Source organism: Branchiostoma floridae, chromosome 4 (genome assembly GCF_000003815.2).
Source record: "Branchiostoma floridae strain S238N-H82 chromosome 4, Bfl_VNyyK, whole genome shotgun sequence".
NCBI classification, from domain to species: Eukaryota; Metazoa; Chordata; class Leptocardii; order Amphioxiformes; family Branchiostomatidae; genus Branchiostoma; species Branchiostoma floridae.
The window spans coordinates 33,013,746-33,033,867 of NC_049982.1; the positions used below are offsets into that span (position 1 = coordinate 33,013,746).

General features: G+C 41.8%; 3 protein-coding genes across 5 annotated transcripts in view; 2 read left to right on the forward strand and 1 right to left on the reverse strand.

The window, feature by feature from the left end:
* LOC118414121 (AT-rich interactive domain-containing protein 5B-like) overlaps nt 1-7,269 on the forward strand; it is a gene marked incomplete in the record, with an annotated part of 22,225 nt that extends 14,956 nt beyond the window's left edge. Inside the window, 3 exon segments of the mRNA XM_035817920.1 lie at nt 866-963; nt 1,606-1,747; nt 2,526-7,269. Of these exon segments, the coding sequence (XP_035673813.1) occupies nt 866-963; nt 1,606-1,747; nt 2,526-4,577 (2,292 nt within the window).
* A 482-nt stretch (nt 7,270-7,751) lies between these two features.
* LOC118414124 (KRR1 small subunit processome component homolog) lies at nt 7,752-10,240 on the reverse strand. Its single transcript, XM_035817925.1, has one exon. It carries the CDS (start codon nt 10,189-10,191, stop codon nt 9,079-9,081), a length of 1,113 nt encoding a protein of 370 aa, XP_035673818.1. The 5' UTR covers nt 10,192-10,240; the 3' UTR covers nt 7,752-9,078.
* Nucleotides 10,241-10,272: 32 nt separating this feature from the next.
* LOC118414122 (WD repeat-containing protein 91-like) overlaps nt 10,273-20,122 on the forward strand; it is an 18,084-nt gene continuing 8,234 nt past the window's right edge. For all 3 annotated transcript variants that reach the window (XM_035817921.1, XM_035817922.1, XM_035817923.1), the window contains exons 1-12: nt 10,273-10,435; nt 11,615-11,738; nt 12,270-12,410; nt 13,000-13,122; nt 13,869-13,951; nt 14,459-14,565; nt 15,687-15,861; nt 16,499-16,675; nt 17,356-17,518; nt 17,982-18,026; nt 18,436-18,473; nt 19,633-19,727. In XM_035817921.1, coding sequence (XP_035673814.1) covers nt 10,313-10,435; nt 11,615-11,738; nt 12,270-12,410; nt 13,000-13,122; nt 13,869-13,951; nt 14,459-14,565; nt 15,687-15,861; nt 16,499-16,675; nt 17,356-17,518; nt 17,982-18,026; nt 18,436-18,473; nt 19,633-19,727 — 1,394 coding nt within the window. In that variant the 5' untranslated portion in view covers nt 10,273-10,312. The remainder of the gene's footprint in view (nt 10,436-11,614; nt 11,739-12,269; nt 12,411-12,999; nt 13,123-13,868; nt 13,952-14,458; nt 14,566-15,686; nt 15,862-16,498; nt 16,676-17,355; nt 17,519-17,981; nt 18,027-18,435; nt 18,474-19,632; nt 19,728-20,122) is intronic.

Sequence of the window (20,122 nt, forward strand, 5' to 3'; positions counted from 1 at the left end):
TTTTATTGGAGAGCGTGATTCAGGATTTTCAACATATCGGGACGTGATCTGTTGTTGGCCGTATTGCCACCTAGAATATCTCCAGCATTAAAAGTTGGCTCTGATATATTTGAAAATTGCGAATCAGCACTTACTCCAAAAATAGATGCTGGTGCTCCTAGAGAATGACAAAGGAGGTTGATGCAATCAATGGTTTCCTTGTTTTAGGCCCTTTGTTGACCTGCTTCAGTTGTTATGCAACTGATTGCCAGAAGGTTGCAACTGATTGCCAGAAGGTTGCACAGTTAAGAATCACATATTTATTGAAAATTGGACGGGCTTAGTGGCCAGGAAGATTGGCCAGTATCTGGAGAGAACAACAGTGGTTTTACTGCAGAAAATGTTATGTAGAGCTTGCAGTCTCGCCGACGTCTCGATTTTCCCGTGGTGTGACAGGCATTGGCCGCATTTCTGACTGATCTCTAAACTCCTGGACTTTACTGAAATGTTCTTGCTTCTGTCTCCCCAGTTGACCTGTACTTGTTCTTCTCCCTGGCCCAGAAGATTGGAGGATATGAAAAGGTGAGTACCTACTAGACATTTATGCCAGGGACATCAGCAGCCCTGTCAGAAATATCGAAGATCCAGCAAGTTTCAGACATCGAAGATCCAGCAAGTTTCAGACATCGAAGATCCAGCAAGCATGCATGTTAATTTCAAACCATTCTGCTACTGTAGGGAAATATATGTTACAGGCATGATGGAAGGCCCAGTTGTCAAGTAGATGTTAGTTGTATTTCCTGAGGTTGGTGCCTAAACGAGAATTTTATTTTTTTCAATACTCTCATAATTTCTGATAGCAAAATACCTCTGTTTCTAATTGAAGATCACAGAGAAGCGGATGTGGAAGCACATCTATGACAAGTTGGGAGGGAATCCAGGGAGTACAAGTGCTGCCACGTGTACAAGGAGACACTATGAAAAGTAAGTCGTACCACTAATGCTTTGACATACATGTACATATAGTGATGGAACATACTGGAAAAAAATTGATGTGGATTTGAAGTGCTCCCTAGTACTAGACAGTAGCATTACAGTGTGTAGTGTGTGTGTGTGTGTGTGTGTGTGTGTGTGTGTGTGTGTGTGTGTGTGTGAACTGTTACATTTCAAAGTATACAATACGTTTATATATGTCTGGTTTACCAGCACATGCACTTATATTCTTGCCAACAATATCAGACTTTGTACAATTCTTGACTTTCATGTGAAAAGGTAAGTTTGATGTGAAACTCTTCATCTGTGTCAGAATGCTCAATTCCCCCAGCTGCTGCCCTCTGATGGAAGTTCCTTAATAAAAATGATTGGTTTATTCAGAAACGCATACACTACGTACAAGGCCTTGCAGGCAAGCTCAGTTACCTGAATTATGCTTGTGCATACAAAATGACATACATGTAATCACATTTACAATTTATAGAAAAAACATTATGGTTTAAAAGCCATTCGTGATTACAGAATTAGTTTAAAACTAAAGAGTGGCACACAATAAAGTAGTGTAGTTGTTCGACTGTCCAAGTGGTACAAGTACATAGTCCATAACGTATGTGCTTTCCTTCTTGTCTACAGGTTGTTGATGCCATTTGAGCGTTACCTGCGAGGTGAGAAGGACGTGCCCCCCCCTCCCATCAAACACCGCGCCCGCAAACAGAAGGATGCAGAGGACAAGGCAGTCAGGGCAAAGATCAAGGACCTCATCAAGAAAAATGAGGTTTGTTCCGCACTTTGATGTATTGTTAAATAAATTATCTAACTATAGAACACGAAAACAACTTTTTTCCTTCTAAGAATGGGTGGCTAAAAGGTTTTTAAAAACTAAGGTAAAAAATTAGATGAAACATGTCCATGTAGCATGTATATTGGTGAAAATTCTTGCTATGCTTTAAATAACTAGCCTGGGTACCATCCGGATAGTAGTTCGCTAGTTTGTTCGCTTCTGCTATCCGTCTGGAGACCTGCACATTCAAACCGTTCGGTGCTAACGTCAGTTAATGAGTGAATCAAGGAATAGGTTCTAGAGCACTCACTCAATGACAACAGGTCCTCCCACAAGCAGACGGAGGGCTTGTATGGTGTTGGAACGCCTGTTCGAACGATTGCTTGTACCTATTCCATAATTCGCTCATATGTGGGGACCAATCAGCGCCTGCGTCCAAAATTTGGACGATTCCAGACGTTGAGATGGTCCGCGTTCCCAGACGGAAACACAGAGAAGCGACTGTATATAGTGAATGTCAGAGCTAGAAGCGACTGTATATAGTATATAATGAACGCCAGAGCGAACTTCTTTCTGGATGGTACCCAGGTTATCAAATAACAGGATGTTGTAATCTTTATTGTACATTGTATAACTGTTATACCAATAGTATAACATTCCCTGGTATTACTTTCTTAATCCTTTCCTTAAGGAAGTTTGTGCAATGCGACTTATGATGATGTTTATTCACATTTGTGCTTCATGTGTCTAAAGCAAATTCTTTCTATTCCAGGACCAGCAACCAGGCAAGTCTTTGGATGGCACTGTTTCTGCACTGGCCAGTACCACAGAAAGCAGCCAGCCTGGCTCAACAGCCACGGTTGCCACAACTAATACCGTATCAGTGTCTGGTGCTCATGGGAAGGAGTCGTTAGTCAAACTTTCCATACCCAGTGTAAAACCAAGTATCAACCCAGGTCCACCATCTGCACACAAAAGGAAACCTATGCAACAGGTGCCAGCCTCTGGGTCTCCACATGTTGTGGCCATTGAAATTCAGAGACCGGGTGTGGCTCCTCCCCCTCTTACAAGTGCTACAAGAAAGGCACAGCCACTGCCTGCCAACCGAGACGTTATCCGGGGACGCAGCACTGCCCCGCTGCAGCCATCTCAGGCTGTTGCACCGTTACAGAAGAGTATTCGGCCTTCAGCTAACGTCTCTGTCAACAACAGTGAGAAGGCTGCTTCGGCATACGTCTCCTCCAGGGAGAACGTGCCAGTTTCAACTACCTCAAAGTCAGTTCCTTTGTTAAGTGACAGCGAATTGGTGCTAGAACTAACTACCAAGAAGGACAGTCAGGGATCCCTGGTGGAAGGGAAGGTGGTTACCACACCGAACTCACGCCTGCAAGGGGAGCGGAGGCTGACCATACCTGGCAAACCTCTGTATCCTCCACCTCCCCTAATTAAGGATGGCAACCACAGGTCAGCAGTGCACGCAGAGGTCAAACCTGAGCCTACTGCACACATTCATGTGAAGAGCAGTCCAGCCGTTACCAACCCGGCTCCTGGCTCTGTTGTGAAGGTATTTGTTCCAGAGAGAAGACAGGCAAATGCCCCAGAAGTCAAGGTGAACCCTACGAGGTCAACAAGATCACCTCCTGTGTCCAGGTCAGAACCTGCAAACAGTAGACCATCAGTGATCCAACACACTCAGAAAGTCAAGCCAACTAGTGCCATCCACCCTGATGATCTCATCCTGAGGCAGATGTCACAGCAGCGGGATCACGGTCAGCATCAGAAGTTGATGCGGCCGTCCAACAGCATGACTGGCCACAAGCGGACATTGCCACCCACGGAGCAGCTAGAGCGGCACTACATGTCCCAACTTCTAGCTGCCCAAGCCATGGCTGGTCAGTTAGAATTGGAAGCATACTACCCTCTAGCAAAACGACCACGGGTAGACTCACCATCGTTTGGTAAGGAAAACGCTGATGCCAAATACTACAGCAACAAGTTCCAGACCTTCTTCCCAGAAGATAAAGGTGCTCAGAGTGAGTGTCTACAGCCCGGCAGGTCGGCCGATGATTCTGACCAACCAACTGATCTCAGTCTTCCAAAATCCAAGGTGTCAGAAGAGGAAGGTTCCTCAAGACCAGTGGTAAATGACAACAGACAAGCAGACCAGTTGGGCAGTAACTTGAGAGATCTCTCTGCCTTACAGGAAGGTCTTCCAGCAAACCTGTCTCACAAACTCAAATCTGAAACAGAACGATCTGGAGGCGAAGCTAAGCCGGGGCTCTCAAAGATCACAGTATCCATACCAGGGGGTAAGCATGACGACAAGCGGCCTGCACATACAAAAACAGTTGTCTCCGTGCCTCCATCTGTCATTCTCACAACATCACCATCCAAAACAACCTCGTCCATGTCACGGTCCCACACAGAAAGCACTCCTTCCCACCAGCAGATTGTCATCCCCGACTACAACCCCAACCTACCACGGAGGATGGATGTCCGAGACGGGGTGCCCCATGTCATGATCACAGACTACAACCCCAACCTGCCCAAAGCTCCCCTCCTCATGCCGGAGTACAGTCCCCACCTACACTCTCCTCCCTATGCCCACCCTCACCTGTTAATGCACTCTCCCCAGGGACAGGTCCAACTGTCGTCCCACCCTGCCGGCGTGTATGCGGGACACTTCCACTCGGCCATGTACGAGGAGATGCTCAGGCAGCACCTGATAGGCACACATGCCTATCCCATGCAGCTGCCGCACCCGTCCATGTTCCCACACCTGCCAGAGGGATCCTTCCCCCCGCATATGTACCACAGTAACTAGGAGAAAATCTTATGTTTCTTGTTCAGGCGTCAAATTTTAAAAGAAATGTTATTCATGTAAGTAATAAAGTGATTCTAACTTTTAAACTAAGGATAGGTTGCATGTTGAAAGATGACAATTTTCATAATTTCAGGACCAAGTATTAGAGGTATTGTAGTGTGAAAATGTTACTCATAACTTCGTTATAAAGACACAGTGAGGGGCATTCAATCTATAACTAAAAGATATGAAAAGAGGCAGACCTACTATATTAACTCCCACAGTATTATGTGCTTCCTTCGTATCCAATGTCTGTGAAAGTTGTAAATACTAAGAAGTCTAATATTAATTCTTTTTTTGTGTGTTGTTGTAGATTTTTTTCGTAATTGTTGTATATGCACCAATTTTGAACATATGTCCACATTGAGACAACATTTTATGTCTACAACTTCTAACGGCTTCACTATTGCATAAGATAACATCTGATTTCCTTGTCCATACATTGCACAGCATTGGCAATCAGTTATATACATGCATTGCAAAGTATTCTACCTTTAATCAAATCAATTTTACTATTGTTTTTGCAAACCCTGCCAGATCTATCCCAAGTTATGTAAGACAAACTCATGGCACGGTAACTTGACTAGATGTAAGATGATTTTACATTTTTATGCAGTTACAATCTACTAATAACAATCAACAAATCATCGGTCTTAGCATGCTGTTAATGCTGTTGTATGCTGCTGCTAGAGGCGGTTTCGATGTGTTCTCTTTCCATGAAGCTGGTCTTCACTATGATAGCTCTGTGAATACCATGAGTGAAGATTTTGGCACACTTTCTGTATTAGTTGTTATGTGAGAACAATCATGGACTTACAAAGATACAAATATGAAGAAAATGCACCCATTTGTGCAAAAGTCAAGTAGACTGCATGCTTACAGCAGGTTTATATAGGTCCATTGCATTGAGCCATCCAAATAGGACAAACCGAGTTCTCACTTACACCATCAGATGAGCATTTGACAAACATCAAGGATTTTAGAGTATTATAGAGACAAAAACCCGATACATGTATGAAATTCTGTAAACTCAGGCCTCCCCTCCCTTTCTGCTTCTATACAAGCTTTTGTTGTATAGAAGCTTTTTACCAACTAAAAAACTGAACTTTTTAACAAAAGTATCTTCTTAAATGAAACAAAGGTTGACATCATTGTACATTTTTATTGCAGATATGTATCTTGGGTAGATGTTTTCACGTGTTTGTATCATGCCTAAGTGATAGTAGCACATTCCTATATTTATTCTGCCCCTGTAATCTAAGCACAATTTGTTCTTAGTATATTACTATTTAACATTCCTGCTAGGATTTTATGGGACCACGATTCAGAACTGTTGCCTTTTATCTGTTTTGACAATGAAAACATTGTACTTGAATTTGTATATACGTATTATTGAAATCATTCTTACCTATATAGTAATGGCATATGCTGAGATTTGGGACTTGTACATGCAGATATGTACTTAATGTTAAAAATCTTTTACATCATTTGGTAACTCTTATACTTGGACCACACCAGTTTAATCAGTTGTCTAGGATGCACATGTAGTTGTGGGTGTAGGGTAAAATTTAACAAAAAAGGCTGTAACTTAAGACTTTATGGACAGAAAATGGGCTTTGGGTGCATAAAAAGCAGAATTACCAATGGCAAAACCCAGTGTACATATTTGTAATGCCCGGCATTCACTTCCCTTTTCAGATAAATATTTTCAACAAGTTTGGTCCCTATTGCTGACCAGAGTTGAACTTGAAGGAGTGAATGAAAAGTGTTAACAGAACAGTATTGAATTTGGGAGCAACTTAAGATCCCTTTCAGTATATTAGATACTAATAGCTAATTGAATTGATGTGGTTACTACCTATTTGCTTTTGTTACTTGAACCTTATGGACAATGGTAACCATTGAGTAAATGTACTGTAATTGAATACTCGAAAGTTGCACAATACATTTATTCCATTGAAGCAACTCTTCAGTAGTTATAAAATAAATGGTTTGTGTTGGCACATTTGAGCAATAGCTGTCAACATCCCAATGCATTGCTCTATGTTGCATCAAGGTTTTATTATGTTAAAACCTTTGCACACAGAATGTCATGTAGCTCCACTGGTGGCTGACAACAGTGAAAGATTAATAGGTGCAGATTTGTGGTTAATCATATTTGTACCACTTCACATTTTTTCCTATGAAAAATTGCATTTTGTAGCCCTACTAACTCTTCTCAGGTAAGATTGAATGCATTGTATTTAACTTTTTCATACTTGTACATACTGATAACAACCTTTCAACAATACACCTTTTTGCTGCAAGCCTGGATATCGATTGTACTTAACTTTCATATCCAATGCAATGCAGCATGCACAAAATTGAGCTTAAGTTATAATTATGGACTTCATAAATGGTTGAGTTGCCTCAAGCTTAACTTACATGTACAAGTACTGTTGACTTCAGTTGATTCAATATGTCCTTTGTGTGTGTTAGGAGTACAATGAGTTTATAGTCAGCTAGGTAAACTATGATGAAGTGAGCGTGATGTCACTGAAGAATTGGAGGAAGGTATTATCACTACACAATGTATCATTTTCCCCAAATGTTAATTATCATATGGAAGAATTTTTCAATATTATCACTCAATTAAAGAAAGATGTTAATTTGACAGCTGGGTGTTATTTTTGAAGTGTTTTAGTGTAATTTCAGGGGCCCACAGTTTTGGATTTGCAGAACATTAGTACAGTCACACAACAACATATATCTCAGCCATACAGTACAGTATGCAGTGTATAAAGAATTTGACTTTTTTAACGATTATTTTGAACACAGTCAACCCTGTCTATAGCGGCCACTCAAGGGACTGGAGAAATGTGGCCACTATAGAGAAAATGCTGATCAATTGACCACAAGCAATAAGTTACACATGATTTCAGTACCCACTTATCTTTCTCATCAAGTAACATTGTCTCGATCGTCACAAAATTCAACTGACCCTGGCAAAGTCAAATCTACCGAAACTGATTGATATTCTCATGCGCAATATAAAACTTTCTGGTATCCACGGGACCGCAAATCGTGTATCCGTGACCGTGTTGGCCGACAAAAAGTGACCGCAAAGGCCAGGTGGTCGCTATGCAAAGGTGTCCACTAATAGTAATACAGGTTTGACTGTACATGTACTTCAGACCCACACTACATTTTGTATTATCAACTCTACAGGGAGGCACAGATAGATTTAGTGACCTTGATTCTAACCACATCATGGTCGGCACATAGTAAGCAACACATATACCAGACATGATTCACGATACATACATTTAATTCAATGCATTTTTGGTAAGTGTGAAATAGTCCTATCATCAGTCTACAGCTCAACATCAAATTATTATTAAACAATATAAGATGAAGGATACTACTACATGTAAGCCCAGAATTCACTCTTTTGTGTTGCCAATTAAACTTACCTCTATGAGAAATCACTGGCCTGATATCAAATATTCAAAAATAAACAAATATGGGAATGTAGATACTAAACAATGTACCATACTGAGACTGCATTGACAAAATATCATTTCTTTGCAGAAATGATCATTTTGAACTGTTACCAACATAACTGTAATTTCTGATTTTTTCAATATACGGTTCAAGGTTTTCACTGTGACGACTGTAACTGTAACTTATCATTACCGATAACAAATAATTCGTCTTGGTGATGATAACAAATAATTAATTCACCGTGAACATTTAGTTCCTTCGAGAACAAGTTAAATTTTCTCAGATCGTAAAAGTTTGGTACCGAGAAGCAGGTTCTTAGCCAGGCATGCGTCAACGTGTCATCTGGACCGACTGGACGCACTTTTCTTAGAATAACAAGAAATTTGATGCCCCTGGACGCCCTATACTGGGGAGAAAATCCTCTGACAAGCATGAAATACTGATTGACCAGGGATGCAACCAGGTCATCTGTGGTCACAGTCTTCTAATGTGACATCTGTAACAGTATTTTTGCCTCTTGGGATACCTTAGAATGCACTGTTTCAACTTAAAATCATGAAAAACTCTGCACCGTGGAAGGTGGATGCCCCCAGACCCCCCTACCGAGAAGACAATGTGAATTACAGTAGTGGCATAAAGGATTATTGACTCAGCACACCACACAATGTACTTAAATACTGAAGTCATTGTGAGCAGCTGAGATAAGCTGATTATTTTCGAATGCTGGTGATATCGTCTCCCTCATGGTCCAACATGGGATACAACTGCGGGGCTCAGCAGCCCCATCACAGATGACCTAGTGCGAATGAGCAACATGAGACAAGGGATAAGGAAGAATGGCACACAGGACCGAGAAGTGGTTCCAATCACTGAACCTAATGAGTAATGTAATGATCAGTGCAGGAGAGACCATTGTGATCTTCAATGTAACACTCGCTTCAATATTATAAGCGGTTTGCTCTGTTGAACTTCTGACATGTTACATGTTCATTTTTCCCTTGACTTTTATCTTCCCTGTCTTTTCTACTGATGCTGGATTTGCCCCGAGCTTTTTCTTTCCTGATCTGTTTATTTTCCTCTTCAAGGCTTCAACATCAACTTTAGAATTAGACTCTGCTGAAGATGTACTGTGGGCCTTGACTTTGTGGGCTGGCTCCTCTGGAGGTATGAATGCCTTGTTTCTTCTCTCCTGTTGGGCCTTCTTTGCTTCCACCTCTCGCACCTGCTGCTGTTGCCTCTTCCTTTGTTTCTTCTCCTTTTCCTTCATGAAGAATTCACCAGTTGCCAGCTCCTGATCAACCTTGCTCTGTGGCTGTGGCGGGGGGAAGGGTGTGTATTCTTTCTTCTCTCGCTTCTTAAATGGCTGCTTCCTCTTCGATAGCTGCTTGTGCTGGAACTTGGGCAGAAATCTGTCCCAGGATTCGTTCTTCAACACAGGGTCCTTGGCCAGCTCTCTCTTGATCATCATGGCCTTGATGTTGTACACAGGGTGGATGTTCTTCATCGTATCAACAACGATTTTCCTAACATCTCTCAGTCCCTTGTGTGTGCCTATAGCAGCCACCGTGTTGCCCTGCACCAAAACATAACACTGTGTGAGGAGTTCCACGGCTTTGAGAGTTTGTCCATTCGGTCCGATCAGCCTCTGTCTCCGCTTCACAAACCGCTCCTTGTTCCTCACCATGCCGCCTATCTTTATGATGTCACAGAAAACGTCATCATCTAGGATACGCACAGCTTGTTCGTAAGGGACACTTCTCGCCAGCAGTTTGATCAAGTCTCTTGCCCTGATGACGATGAACGGGTCCCAAGTCTTCCTGGTGGTGGCGACCGTCATACTGCCCTCTATAACATCGAGCACAGCCCGGACTCCGAACTCTGCAAGCTTCTTCTTCACCAGGGGCCAACACTCCCGCAAGTACTGCTCCCGGTATTTAGGAAACAGCGTTGCGAAAGAGCTCTCTTCTAACATGCCATGTGGGTTATCTTCCTTGGAGAAGCCAGGCTCTTTCCACCCTTCTGGGACTATCAACAGATCGTCCTGGCCCTGCTTTTCTACAACGACATCATGACTTCCACTTTTCTCCGCCATCTTGCTTTCGCCCTGTGCATGTGCTTGATCTTTGACCCAGGGTAATGTGTTTTCGAGGCTCTGATTGGTCCAGCATTTCAAGGCATGGGAACGAGAGTCATTGACCCCTGGTGACCCCAACATGGCTACCTCGACGGATAGAATGGATAATCTAGTTCGAGATTACCTCCTTTTTAGGGGTTTTACCAGCACGCTGAAAGTTTTCGAGGGAGAGATTAAGTCAGATAAGGACAGGGGATTCCGTGTAAGTGATTTGGTTGTCTTGCATGCGGTAGAAGGACTGTAATGTGGCTGGTTCAATAATTTGTTGTTGGTGTGTGTGGTCCTTTGCTGCTGTTTGCATGGTTGGTAGTCGAAAGGCAAACTTCCCGTTGACACAATTTTTACTCTTATCTACCGTGGCCGACACGCCCAATGTGATAAGGCGTTACAGGGCCTTTTATTTCAACCCTGCCAAACATATTTCCAACCGTGCAGAGCCTGGATTCCAACCCTTGCAAACCTATAATTTTTCAACTGCGTAGTGACATGATTCCCTTCGGGGTGTGCCTAAACACCACAAACGACCACTAACGACTCAGAAACACCACAAACGACTCTAATATGCAGTGTATATGGGTCAAAGACCTTGTGTGGCGCTCTGGAGACATTGTTTTACTTTACACATTTATGAATTTACAAAAATGCAGCAAGTCCTACGTATTCACCAGTTATTTCGAGTTAGTGGGCTAACATTACAGTTGGACCTCTCCATAGGTCAGCATGTTAAAATACACTAAAACAAGGCTTCAGAAAAGTACTAACCCCAGTTTCAATCTTTAAAAAATTTCTCCACCAGACAGCCACAAGGGTCATCTTTGTAAAAACTAAAAGAAAACACAGGGTTATCCAGCTCAAACTCTGAGGAATCCCCGCTCTATGAAAGAAACCTCACCTTTGACCCTAGTTTTCTCCTGCAGCTGATACCACCAATATGACACAACTAAAATCCTTCCGCGCGCCACCTAAACTGCTAAACTGAGCAAATTTTGACCAAAATGGGAAAGATTAGACCTTACCTGTTCCTTCTATCACAAAAAGTCTCCAGGTTGGGCCAAAATTTTCAAGGAAAAAGAAGATTTTAAAGGATTTTAAGTCAAACCCATTTTGTGCCCTCTAGGGCAAAACTCAACTGTGAGAACTTGAAATAATTGGTGAATACGTAGGACTTGCTGCATTTTTTAAATTCATAAATGTGTAAACAATGTCTCCAGAGCGCCACACAAGGTCTTTGACCCATATACACTGCATATTAAAGTCGTTTGTGGTGTTTCTGAGTCGTTTGTGGTGTTTAGGCAGACCGTTCCCTTCGTACTGCAGCAGGATTTTTGTACTGCGACATGGACTTGTAACACCCAGCAAAAACATTTCTTTCTTATACCAGGCTGACAAGGTGGTTGACCAGATGATTGGGTACATCCAGCAGTATGAGTTGGGAGCGCTGCGGGAGTACTGGGGACATCTGGACAGGAGAGTGTTCTGTCGACTGGAGCATGCTCACTCCACAGGTACAGCAGGTCGTCTGGGTTCATCAGTTTGTGGGTACAGCTATTAAAGTCACCTACCTGAGGCTTATCCCATGAAAAACTCACATTGGCAGCATAGTTAGACTGTCCATCTCGAGATTTGGAACAGTCTGGTACAGGCCATTACATGTAGGACTAGGTACTCTACTATATGTACATTGTACATATTCATTGGAAAGACAGTTGTAAGAAAATTTTGTTGTGAACACCATAGTGTCATGATATTTTTATGATAGCCCTCAGTTTTGTTTCTGAAACTTAAGTGAACTAAAAAAGCGACATTAAACGATTAAGGTTAGACATCCAGGTAATGAGATACACTTGTCTATAGAAAAGTTACTCAAGCAACAGGACAGATTTTGTAATTGGCAAGACATTCCAGGTAACATTCCACTATCTTTTGTAAGTGACTAAGACAATACTTATTTTTTCTTGTCATGTGTTATTTTTCTTGCACAATGGAATAAGGAGGTGTATGAAAAATTAAGGATCAAGAGGGCTTTTTCTCCACAGGTGTGAATAAGCTCTCCCGGAGCCTGCTGAGACTGTACCTTGTCCACGCGATGCAGAATGGCCGCACTGAGAAGGTGACGGAATTCTTTGAAAAGTTGGCCCCAGAGATCCAGGGTCAACCAGAATGGAGGGAATGGTTTGGTAGGTTTGAACATTGAATCATTGAAAGCAGGTTTGCAGCCAGTCTAAAATCATTTTCTGTGTTCCTGGGGGTCCGGGCCTTATCCCCAGAAAATTTTAAATCTAGACCCTCTGAAATGCTATTTCCTGCATTTTGAGGTGTACATTTGCTGGTAGACTAACCTGTTTAATGGCATCTGTTTTGATAAAAAATTTCACAAAGAAGACTTTTTTTGATATCTTTACATATCGATTTTTGTCCATCACAAAATGGGCAAAATTTTTTTCCATTCCTAGCTGCAAAATTCCGTCAAAGGATGGAAGGACGGGCACTGGCTGCAACCCTGATTGAAAGTGAAAAGTTGCTACATTGATTGATGTTTACATCTTAATAGTTGATTAAATTTAAAATGAAACCTGGACAATATTACAATACAACATCGTATATGAAGTGTTAGAGCTAAAATATCTTCCTCCTCCGCCACTTTTGTTAGATAAGCTGATAACTTAAAAAAGGATATAGTTTTGAAAGTTGTGGATCTTGATGCAGTAATAACTCAGCATAATATATGTATTGCACAGGCAATAAACTGTATTTTTTCTTCTCCAGTGCTACCATTTTTGTCCAGCCCAGAGCAGAACCCAGCATTCATGATGTACTTCACTAAGCAGTGGGCAGACACCTTCATCGTCTCCCTCCATAACTTCCTCAGTGTCATCTTCCACAGCATGCATATCCTTATAGCAGTCTTAATGTATACATGGCCTATTGTGTATGTGGGGTTCATATTTTTTTTAAACTGAATTATGAAGCTACAATAACCTAGTAAGTGTTATCAATAACGTTTGTTACCTGCCTGTAATACATAACTAGTAGATAAAAAAAATTAATTGTGTAATATTTTTGTCATTTTTGCGCTATTGTTGACAGTGGAATTTCCCTAAACAATCAGATAGGTTTCACTGAAATATTCGCTGACTTAGTTTCAAAATCTCAATTCGCAGACAGATTTCAATGAGAACTAGTGACTGGGCTAGGATGCTTCAGACGAATAGCACAGTCACTGAGCAGTACTGGCATGATCAACTGTCCCTGATCTAACAATGTCTACCCTTTGGGTACATACCGTAGTACTTCTTGATGAATATGTATCCTACACGTATGTTCAAAGATTGGGTATGTGTTTCAATTTGTGCAGTTAGTATTGCAGCTTCACTGTATAACAGGCATCTGAGTTGATGTCGGCACATATAGCTGTGTTAAGCTAGACAGTACAACTTCCCAGGGTTTCTGCTTTCCAAACTCTTTGATGCAGCTCTAGATAATAATGTATAATACACATCATCTAATGGCAGAAATTTGTGCCCAAAATGTGACTGGGCCTGACAGTAAGTTGTGGAGGTTTTGTGTGACTAACCAGTGTGTGTATGTACCAGTTCTGCACACCAGGTGTGCTGTTGTCCTTAACATGTGCTCACCTGTGCCAACCTTACTGAGTTTTGAGATGGAGCAAGCCAAGATGGTACAGCTGAAGGAAGAGAATGACATGCTCAGGCAGCAGGTACTGTAAATGCAGAAATGTTTGCAATGGTTTTATGTTCGCGGTTTTCACGGTGGCAGTTCACCACGAATTTAAAACCACTGTAAATGTTTTTTCCATAGCAGTAAGAGACTATATTTCATGGCTCTACCGCAAACTTAAAACCAGCGGAAAGGTCCTTCTTCCTGCTACTGAGAAATTAAATCCCTGCAAACTTAAATGCATTTTACAGTAATACATCACAGTTTTGTTAGCTCAGTTCTTCACCCAGTTGTTTTGTCTGCAGTAAAAGGTAGTCCCAGCATTTTTTGTAGGATTATGTCCCCTCCAAAATAACTGAATTTATAGTGTGTCCCCCTGTGGCCTAACTTCGCACAATTAAACACTTAGATCATATTGGTAGTACTAATTCCAATGCTGTATAAAAAGGTTATGGAAAAATTTTTGAAAATACAAAGAAAATTTGAAATGATGGCATTTAAGTTACAGTTTGTATGACTGATGACAAACCCCACTTCTATGTTGCAGGTCGCAGTGTTACAGCAGAGGGAACTGAAAAAAGCTCTGAAGGAGAAGGAAAAGGTGAAACTAGCAGGTTCAGGAGAGCTCATGGATGAATTCTATGCCGGCCCAATGTACGTACATCTGTACTGTAGTTCTGTACATTACTGACAGTGTAGTTAGGACAGGTAGTTATCTTCCTTCCCAGTCCTAGTGCAGTAATTTGTGACATCTGCCAATCTACATTCCTGTACTTCACCTCAGTCTGCATATCATGATATAGAGGTCTTCTACCTTGTAAACTTGCAAATTATCAACTTGGTATGGTGCTTATGTAGTAGCATTTGGGTCTATATCTGTATCTACGTAGCCGATATAACCGTAACACACCAACCGTTTGGTTATATTATATATGACCTGCCACACCTAACTCTTGCATATCTATCTCCAAGTGTTCTTTAAAACAATCCAGCGATGATGCTTCTACTGTGTTTAGTGATATATTTTCCACTCTATGATAGTTCTGGGGAAATACAAATTTTTGAACACATCAATCCCAGGTTGTATGAAGAGTGCTTGAAGACATGACTATTTCTTGTTCTTTTTTGAGCTGGTGTTAGATACTTGTCAGTTGGAAATGTCCAGTTTATTACTCATTTTGTACATCATATGTAAAGGGTCTATAAGTATCAAAGTTCATGTATTATGCTCCATTAACTTTAAAATCTGTGAACCACGAAGTTGAGTTGGTGTGGCCCTACAGTCCAATCGACACACGATTCCAATGGTGAAATTGTGTGGCGCAGCGGCAGCGTGTTTGGCTCAGGACGGAAAGGTCTCGAGTTCGAATCCCTGCCGTGTCACCAATCTTGTGCCCTTAGGACAGGCACTTTACACGGCTTTCCTCACTTCACTCAGGTGAAAATGAGTACCTAGCATCGGCTAGGACGTTAAATGGAGGTCCCGTGTATGGGGAGAGCCACATCTCAGGCACGTTAAAGAACCCGCCACACGTGCGATGGTGCCGTGTGAGTGGTTCAAAACCTACAGTTCCTTGGTCGCACCTGGGGCAATCACTGTTGCTCCAGTCACTTCCGACAGTCATATTGAGTTCCCTGAGTGTCGCCGAATTGCGATTTAGCCCCACCTATTGTAATCTCCTCGAAATTCAGCCGCTGGCTGTCAAGAGAAAGTAGTCGGCCCACCCAATAACAATAACAATAACAGTAAGTGCTGTGTGAACTGTGTGTTGTAGGGAAACAAGGGCTGATCCAGACAGCACAAAGGTTGCCAGAGGAAAGAGCTCCAACTCCCCGTCCCCTGTCCGTAAACCCACCCTCCTGTCCACCATCAAGCCACAGCTCGCATCAGCCAAGAAACCAACCGGGAAAACAACAGCAGTCATGCAAAAAAAAGAGGACAATACACAGGTTTGATGCTAGCACATGCATTCTGTTACTTTGTACTAGAAAGGGGTAGGGTTAAAAAGCATTGTTGGCTCTTTACCCAGTGCAATTTTTAGAGCATTCAAATTGGAAATATTCTAGATGAGACAATCGGTACGATATTGACATTTACTCCACCAAGCTAGCACATTTGTATTGTTATTCAGTGTTTAAAAAAACGCACAAACATGCCGCAAACGGCCCCCTTTGATTTATTGGGTCCCTCAATAAATCAGCACAAGATCGAGCCACAAATGGTTTTCCGTGTGTAATCTTCAAACGCGTGAGGTCACTGAGCGAATTGAATGTGATTCGCCCGGGCGCCCGTTCGCAAATCAAAACCTGGTTCAAACAAGTAACGATATCTCTGGAAGCGTTTGGTACTCATCGGTCATGTTCCGAAAATTTGAAATAATGGCACATGCAGCACTCAGATTCTCAATGAGTTCTCATCACCCAACAACGTCTCATCTTTGCTCAATGAAGGTCGATATGCACTGAGATAGTGTTATTTAACCTTACTGTATGTAAAACGTTATTAGATAAGTTGTACAATTGACATTAAATGTCTGGGTAGTGTGCTACCTTTTTTTAATGTAAGATACTGTGGTGTCCACCTCAGAGACCAGTCAGCCCAGGGGTGCAGAGGAAGGCCCAGGCAGATGTGGCAAAATCAGCCAAGCCTGCCGCTGAGTCAGCCAAGACAACACTGGTGCAGAAACAGGTCATGAAGCAACAGAAGGCCGTCAGTCTGGAGCAGCAGCGCAGAGAGCTGCTGTCTAAAGCACAGGCTGCACAGGTCAGGACTGGTGTTCTATGGTACTGGAACTGTTAGTCATTAGAACAGGCTGCACAGGTCAGGTGTTCTATGGTACTGGAACTGTCAGTCATTAGAACAGGCTGCACAGGTCATGTGTTCTATGGTACTGGAACTGTCAGTCATTAGAACAGGCTGCACAGGTCAGGTGTTCTATGGTACTGGAACTGTCAGTCATTAGAACAGGCTGCACAGGTCAGGTGTTCTATGGTACTGGAACTGTCAGTCATTAGAACAGGCTGCACAGGTCAGGTGTTCTATGGTACTGGAACTGTCAGTCATTAGAACAGGCTGCACAGGACAGGTGTTCTATGGTACTGGAACTGTCAGTCATTAGAACAGGCTGCACAGGTCGGATGTTCATGGTACTGGAACTGTCAGTCATTAGAACAGGCTGCACAGGACAGGTGTTCTATGGTACTGGAACTGTCAGTCATTAGAACAGGCCAAGTTCACACTGTACAGCTCGGTCTCCCAGTCACCTACCCACAACTTTTGCCACAGTTACTCCATAACTGACTTAAGTTCAGCACTAGATTTGGGTTAGTCTAAGTTGACTTTAACCACAGATGGATACATTCATTTTTGTACCTTCAAATGTGCTCAGAATATTTCCTGGCTCATTTAGGACTGACAGTTCATATTTTATGACCAATTTGCAGGCCAGATCGAATGCCTTGGCTCAAGAGACACAAGAGTCTACCCTGATGAGAAAGGAGACTGAAGCACCTAAGGATGCACAAAAGTTGGCTGGCCCGTCTTTTACTGCAAAAGAGTCAAAAGCTGGTGTGAAACAGGAGGCCGATGGTCTGTCTCCGAGAGATGGTAGGGTGTTTCTTCTGTAGTATCAACAGGCTAGTCTTTGATAAAATCTGCTTTTGAAAATAAGTTTCAATTTAACTGTGCCAACATGTACTGGCATTGTCCCTGGCTCTGCTACAGCAAAGTATGATTGTCTAAATACTAGTATTAGGGCTGTGCACATAATACCTGTAAAATTGTTAAGGTATAGGTTCAGATCTAAACACCTGGTGTACCCGAACAAACTTAAGCACTTGTGGACACCTTTTTTACAGTGAGTAAATATTATGTCACAGATTACAATGGTAAATAAATAATCTTGCAGTTGAAAATTGAGAAAACGTGCAAATACATGACTGCAGACTTGTTCTGAGATTCAAATATGAAAAATCAAATGCAAAAATGACATTACTCAGCACAAAAAAGACAATTACTTGCAGACAGACCTTTACATCTGTGATGAAAGGGTGATTTTATTTTGTGGCAGGTCTCTCAAGCTTGTCTGTCTCAACTGAAAAGATCCCTACTAAAGGTATGGACACTACATGTCTTCTTACACCAGTCATTTCATTTACAATATTTCAGTTTTATAATGTATGACTTATCCCTGCATGTGACCATGTACTTTTTATCACTTCAGAATATCTTATTTGTGTCTGAATGTATCATATTTTGAAAATGCAACAGTTACTGCATGTAATATGTAATATTCAAGACATAAAACATGTACTTCATTTATTGTTTTACAGTACAAATGTATCACTTTCACTGAAGCAACCTTTCATAAAAAACATATCATTGTTGTATTGATCTATCTTTTTCTGAAGTACATTACTCTCCCACCACAAGGGTTATAAAATTAATGTGATCAGTTAATGAACATTTGTGCAACCACAATTTCTTCTTGATATATATGATTACTGGTATATGTTTTGTTTCAGAAATAGAAGAGCAGCACCCCTTTCTTGTTCTGAGTCAGGTTAGTGAGTTGCGGTGCATAAATGCTGTGACAAAATGTAGTGTGCACAGTGGTTGATGACCCTGCCTCTGGATCAAGAAGTTATGAGTTCAAATCCCAGCAGTTGATACTCACCCGATAAGCACACTACTGGATAGAGTGGCAGTTCTCAGGACAGGACATTAAGCCTTAACTGCTCATATGGTACTTGTTGAAAAGAGCTTGGGGAATTTCTACCCTACAATGAACCTGTAAACACTGTACTAGTACATGCATTCCTCTGTCACAGTCATTGGACATGTTGAAACCTGTAAACACTGTCCATTAACTTCATTTCAACTAAACTATTTGCACTTTGTTTTTACTTTCACTACAAATCAAACTTTGTTTTCATCACCCTAGTTAGGAGTGAGATTTATGAATATCACTGGAAACGGTTGTGACTTGTTGTCAGTTGATGTTAGACAGAAAATTAGAAGAAATTGGAGAGTCCGCGGTGGAACAGCATAACAAGAGTGCGTTGTGGTAAACAAGGAATAAGGCGCTGTAAGACTCCCAGTAGTGGTGCGTACCTAAAGCCCGCACTTGGAATTGGACCTAAAAATTGGACCTAAAAGTCCGGACTTGCAAAAAGCAATTATCTGTCACTTATATTCCCTTTTTTTGGTTCTAAACCATCTAAAACCTTCCATAGACAGTGAAATTTGCACTGGAAAAAGACAAAAAACAGTTCGTGTTTACACTGGCTGTCTATCATTTTCATGTATTTTTCGCATTGCATTTCAATTCATGCTAACATGCAATTTTATATGCAACACCCCCCTCCCCCTAAAAAAGAATGCACATAATATGCGATGATGGGTTCAGGTACGGACTTTAAGTCCGGACCTGAACCTGAACTGCTGGACCTGAATCTGGACCTGAACCTGAAATTGAGTTTAGGTACGCACCACTAACTCCCAGTCTGGACGAGACTGCATTACATAAATTGTCAATATGGACTTGCCATGTTGAGCAAGGATCAAGCCAAACGCCCAGATACTTAAAGCTAGTGACAACTTCCAAACTGGTGCCAGAAAGTTAAAATGCTAATTTAGCTAGGGAGGAAACTTGAAGCTAATTGTGATGGTAAAGATAAATGATGTCCTTGCCTGACTCCTGCCCCCCTCCCGACTTACAGGAGGACTACATAGAGCACCATTCCTCCATCACCCACTGTCGCTTCTCTGTGTCAGGAACCTGCATCGCTAGTGCAGATATCGATGGGGTCGTCAAGTAAGTCACTTCTTCTTACGCAACATCTGTACACTGGAGCTGGAAATACAAGTTATTCATCAATCACAAGCAAAGATATGTGTTAATCCAGGGTTAACATCAACTATCATAATTTTACCATGTGCCATAATACTGCCACCTCAAAAAAAACGTTAGTATAGAGTAGCCTCCATAGCAGGCTCTCTGGGGCCTTTTTTGGGGCTCATAATACACTTTTGCTGGCCATTTCTATTTGTACTCGGTCGCTGATTGATGGCGTTTTCTGATTGCCGGCCTCCAAGAGCCTGCATCCAAACGGCTCATGAAAGTGCCATTAAAAACCCTTTCGGCACCCTAACGTTTTATTCATTGTGTCATTGAACGCCGACCATCATTACTCCTCAGCTTTAAATACT

Bases quoted from the DNA above. Each gene is read 5' to 3' on its own strand.
- LOC118414124 (XM_035817925.1), bottom strand. From the start codon at position 10,191: ATGGCGGAGAAAAGTGGAAGTCATGATGTCGTTGTAGAAAAGCAGGGC.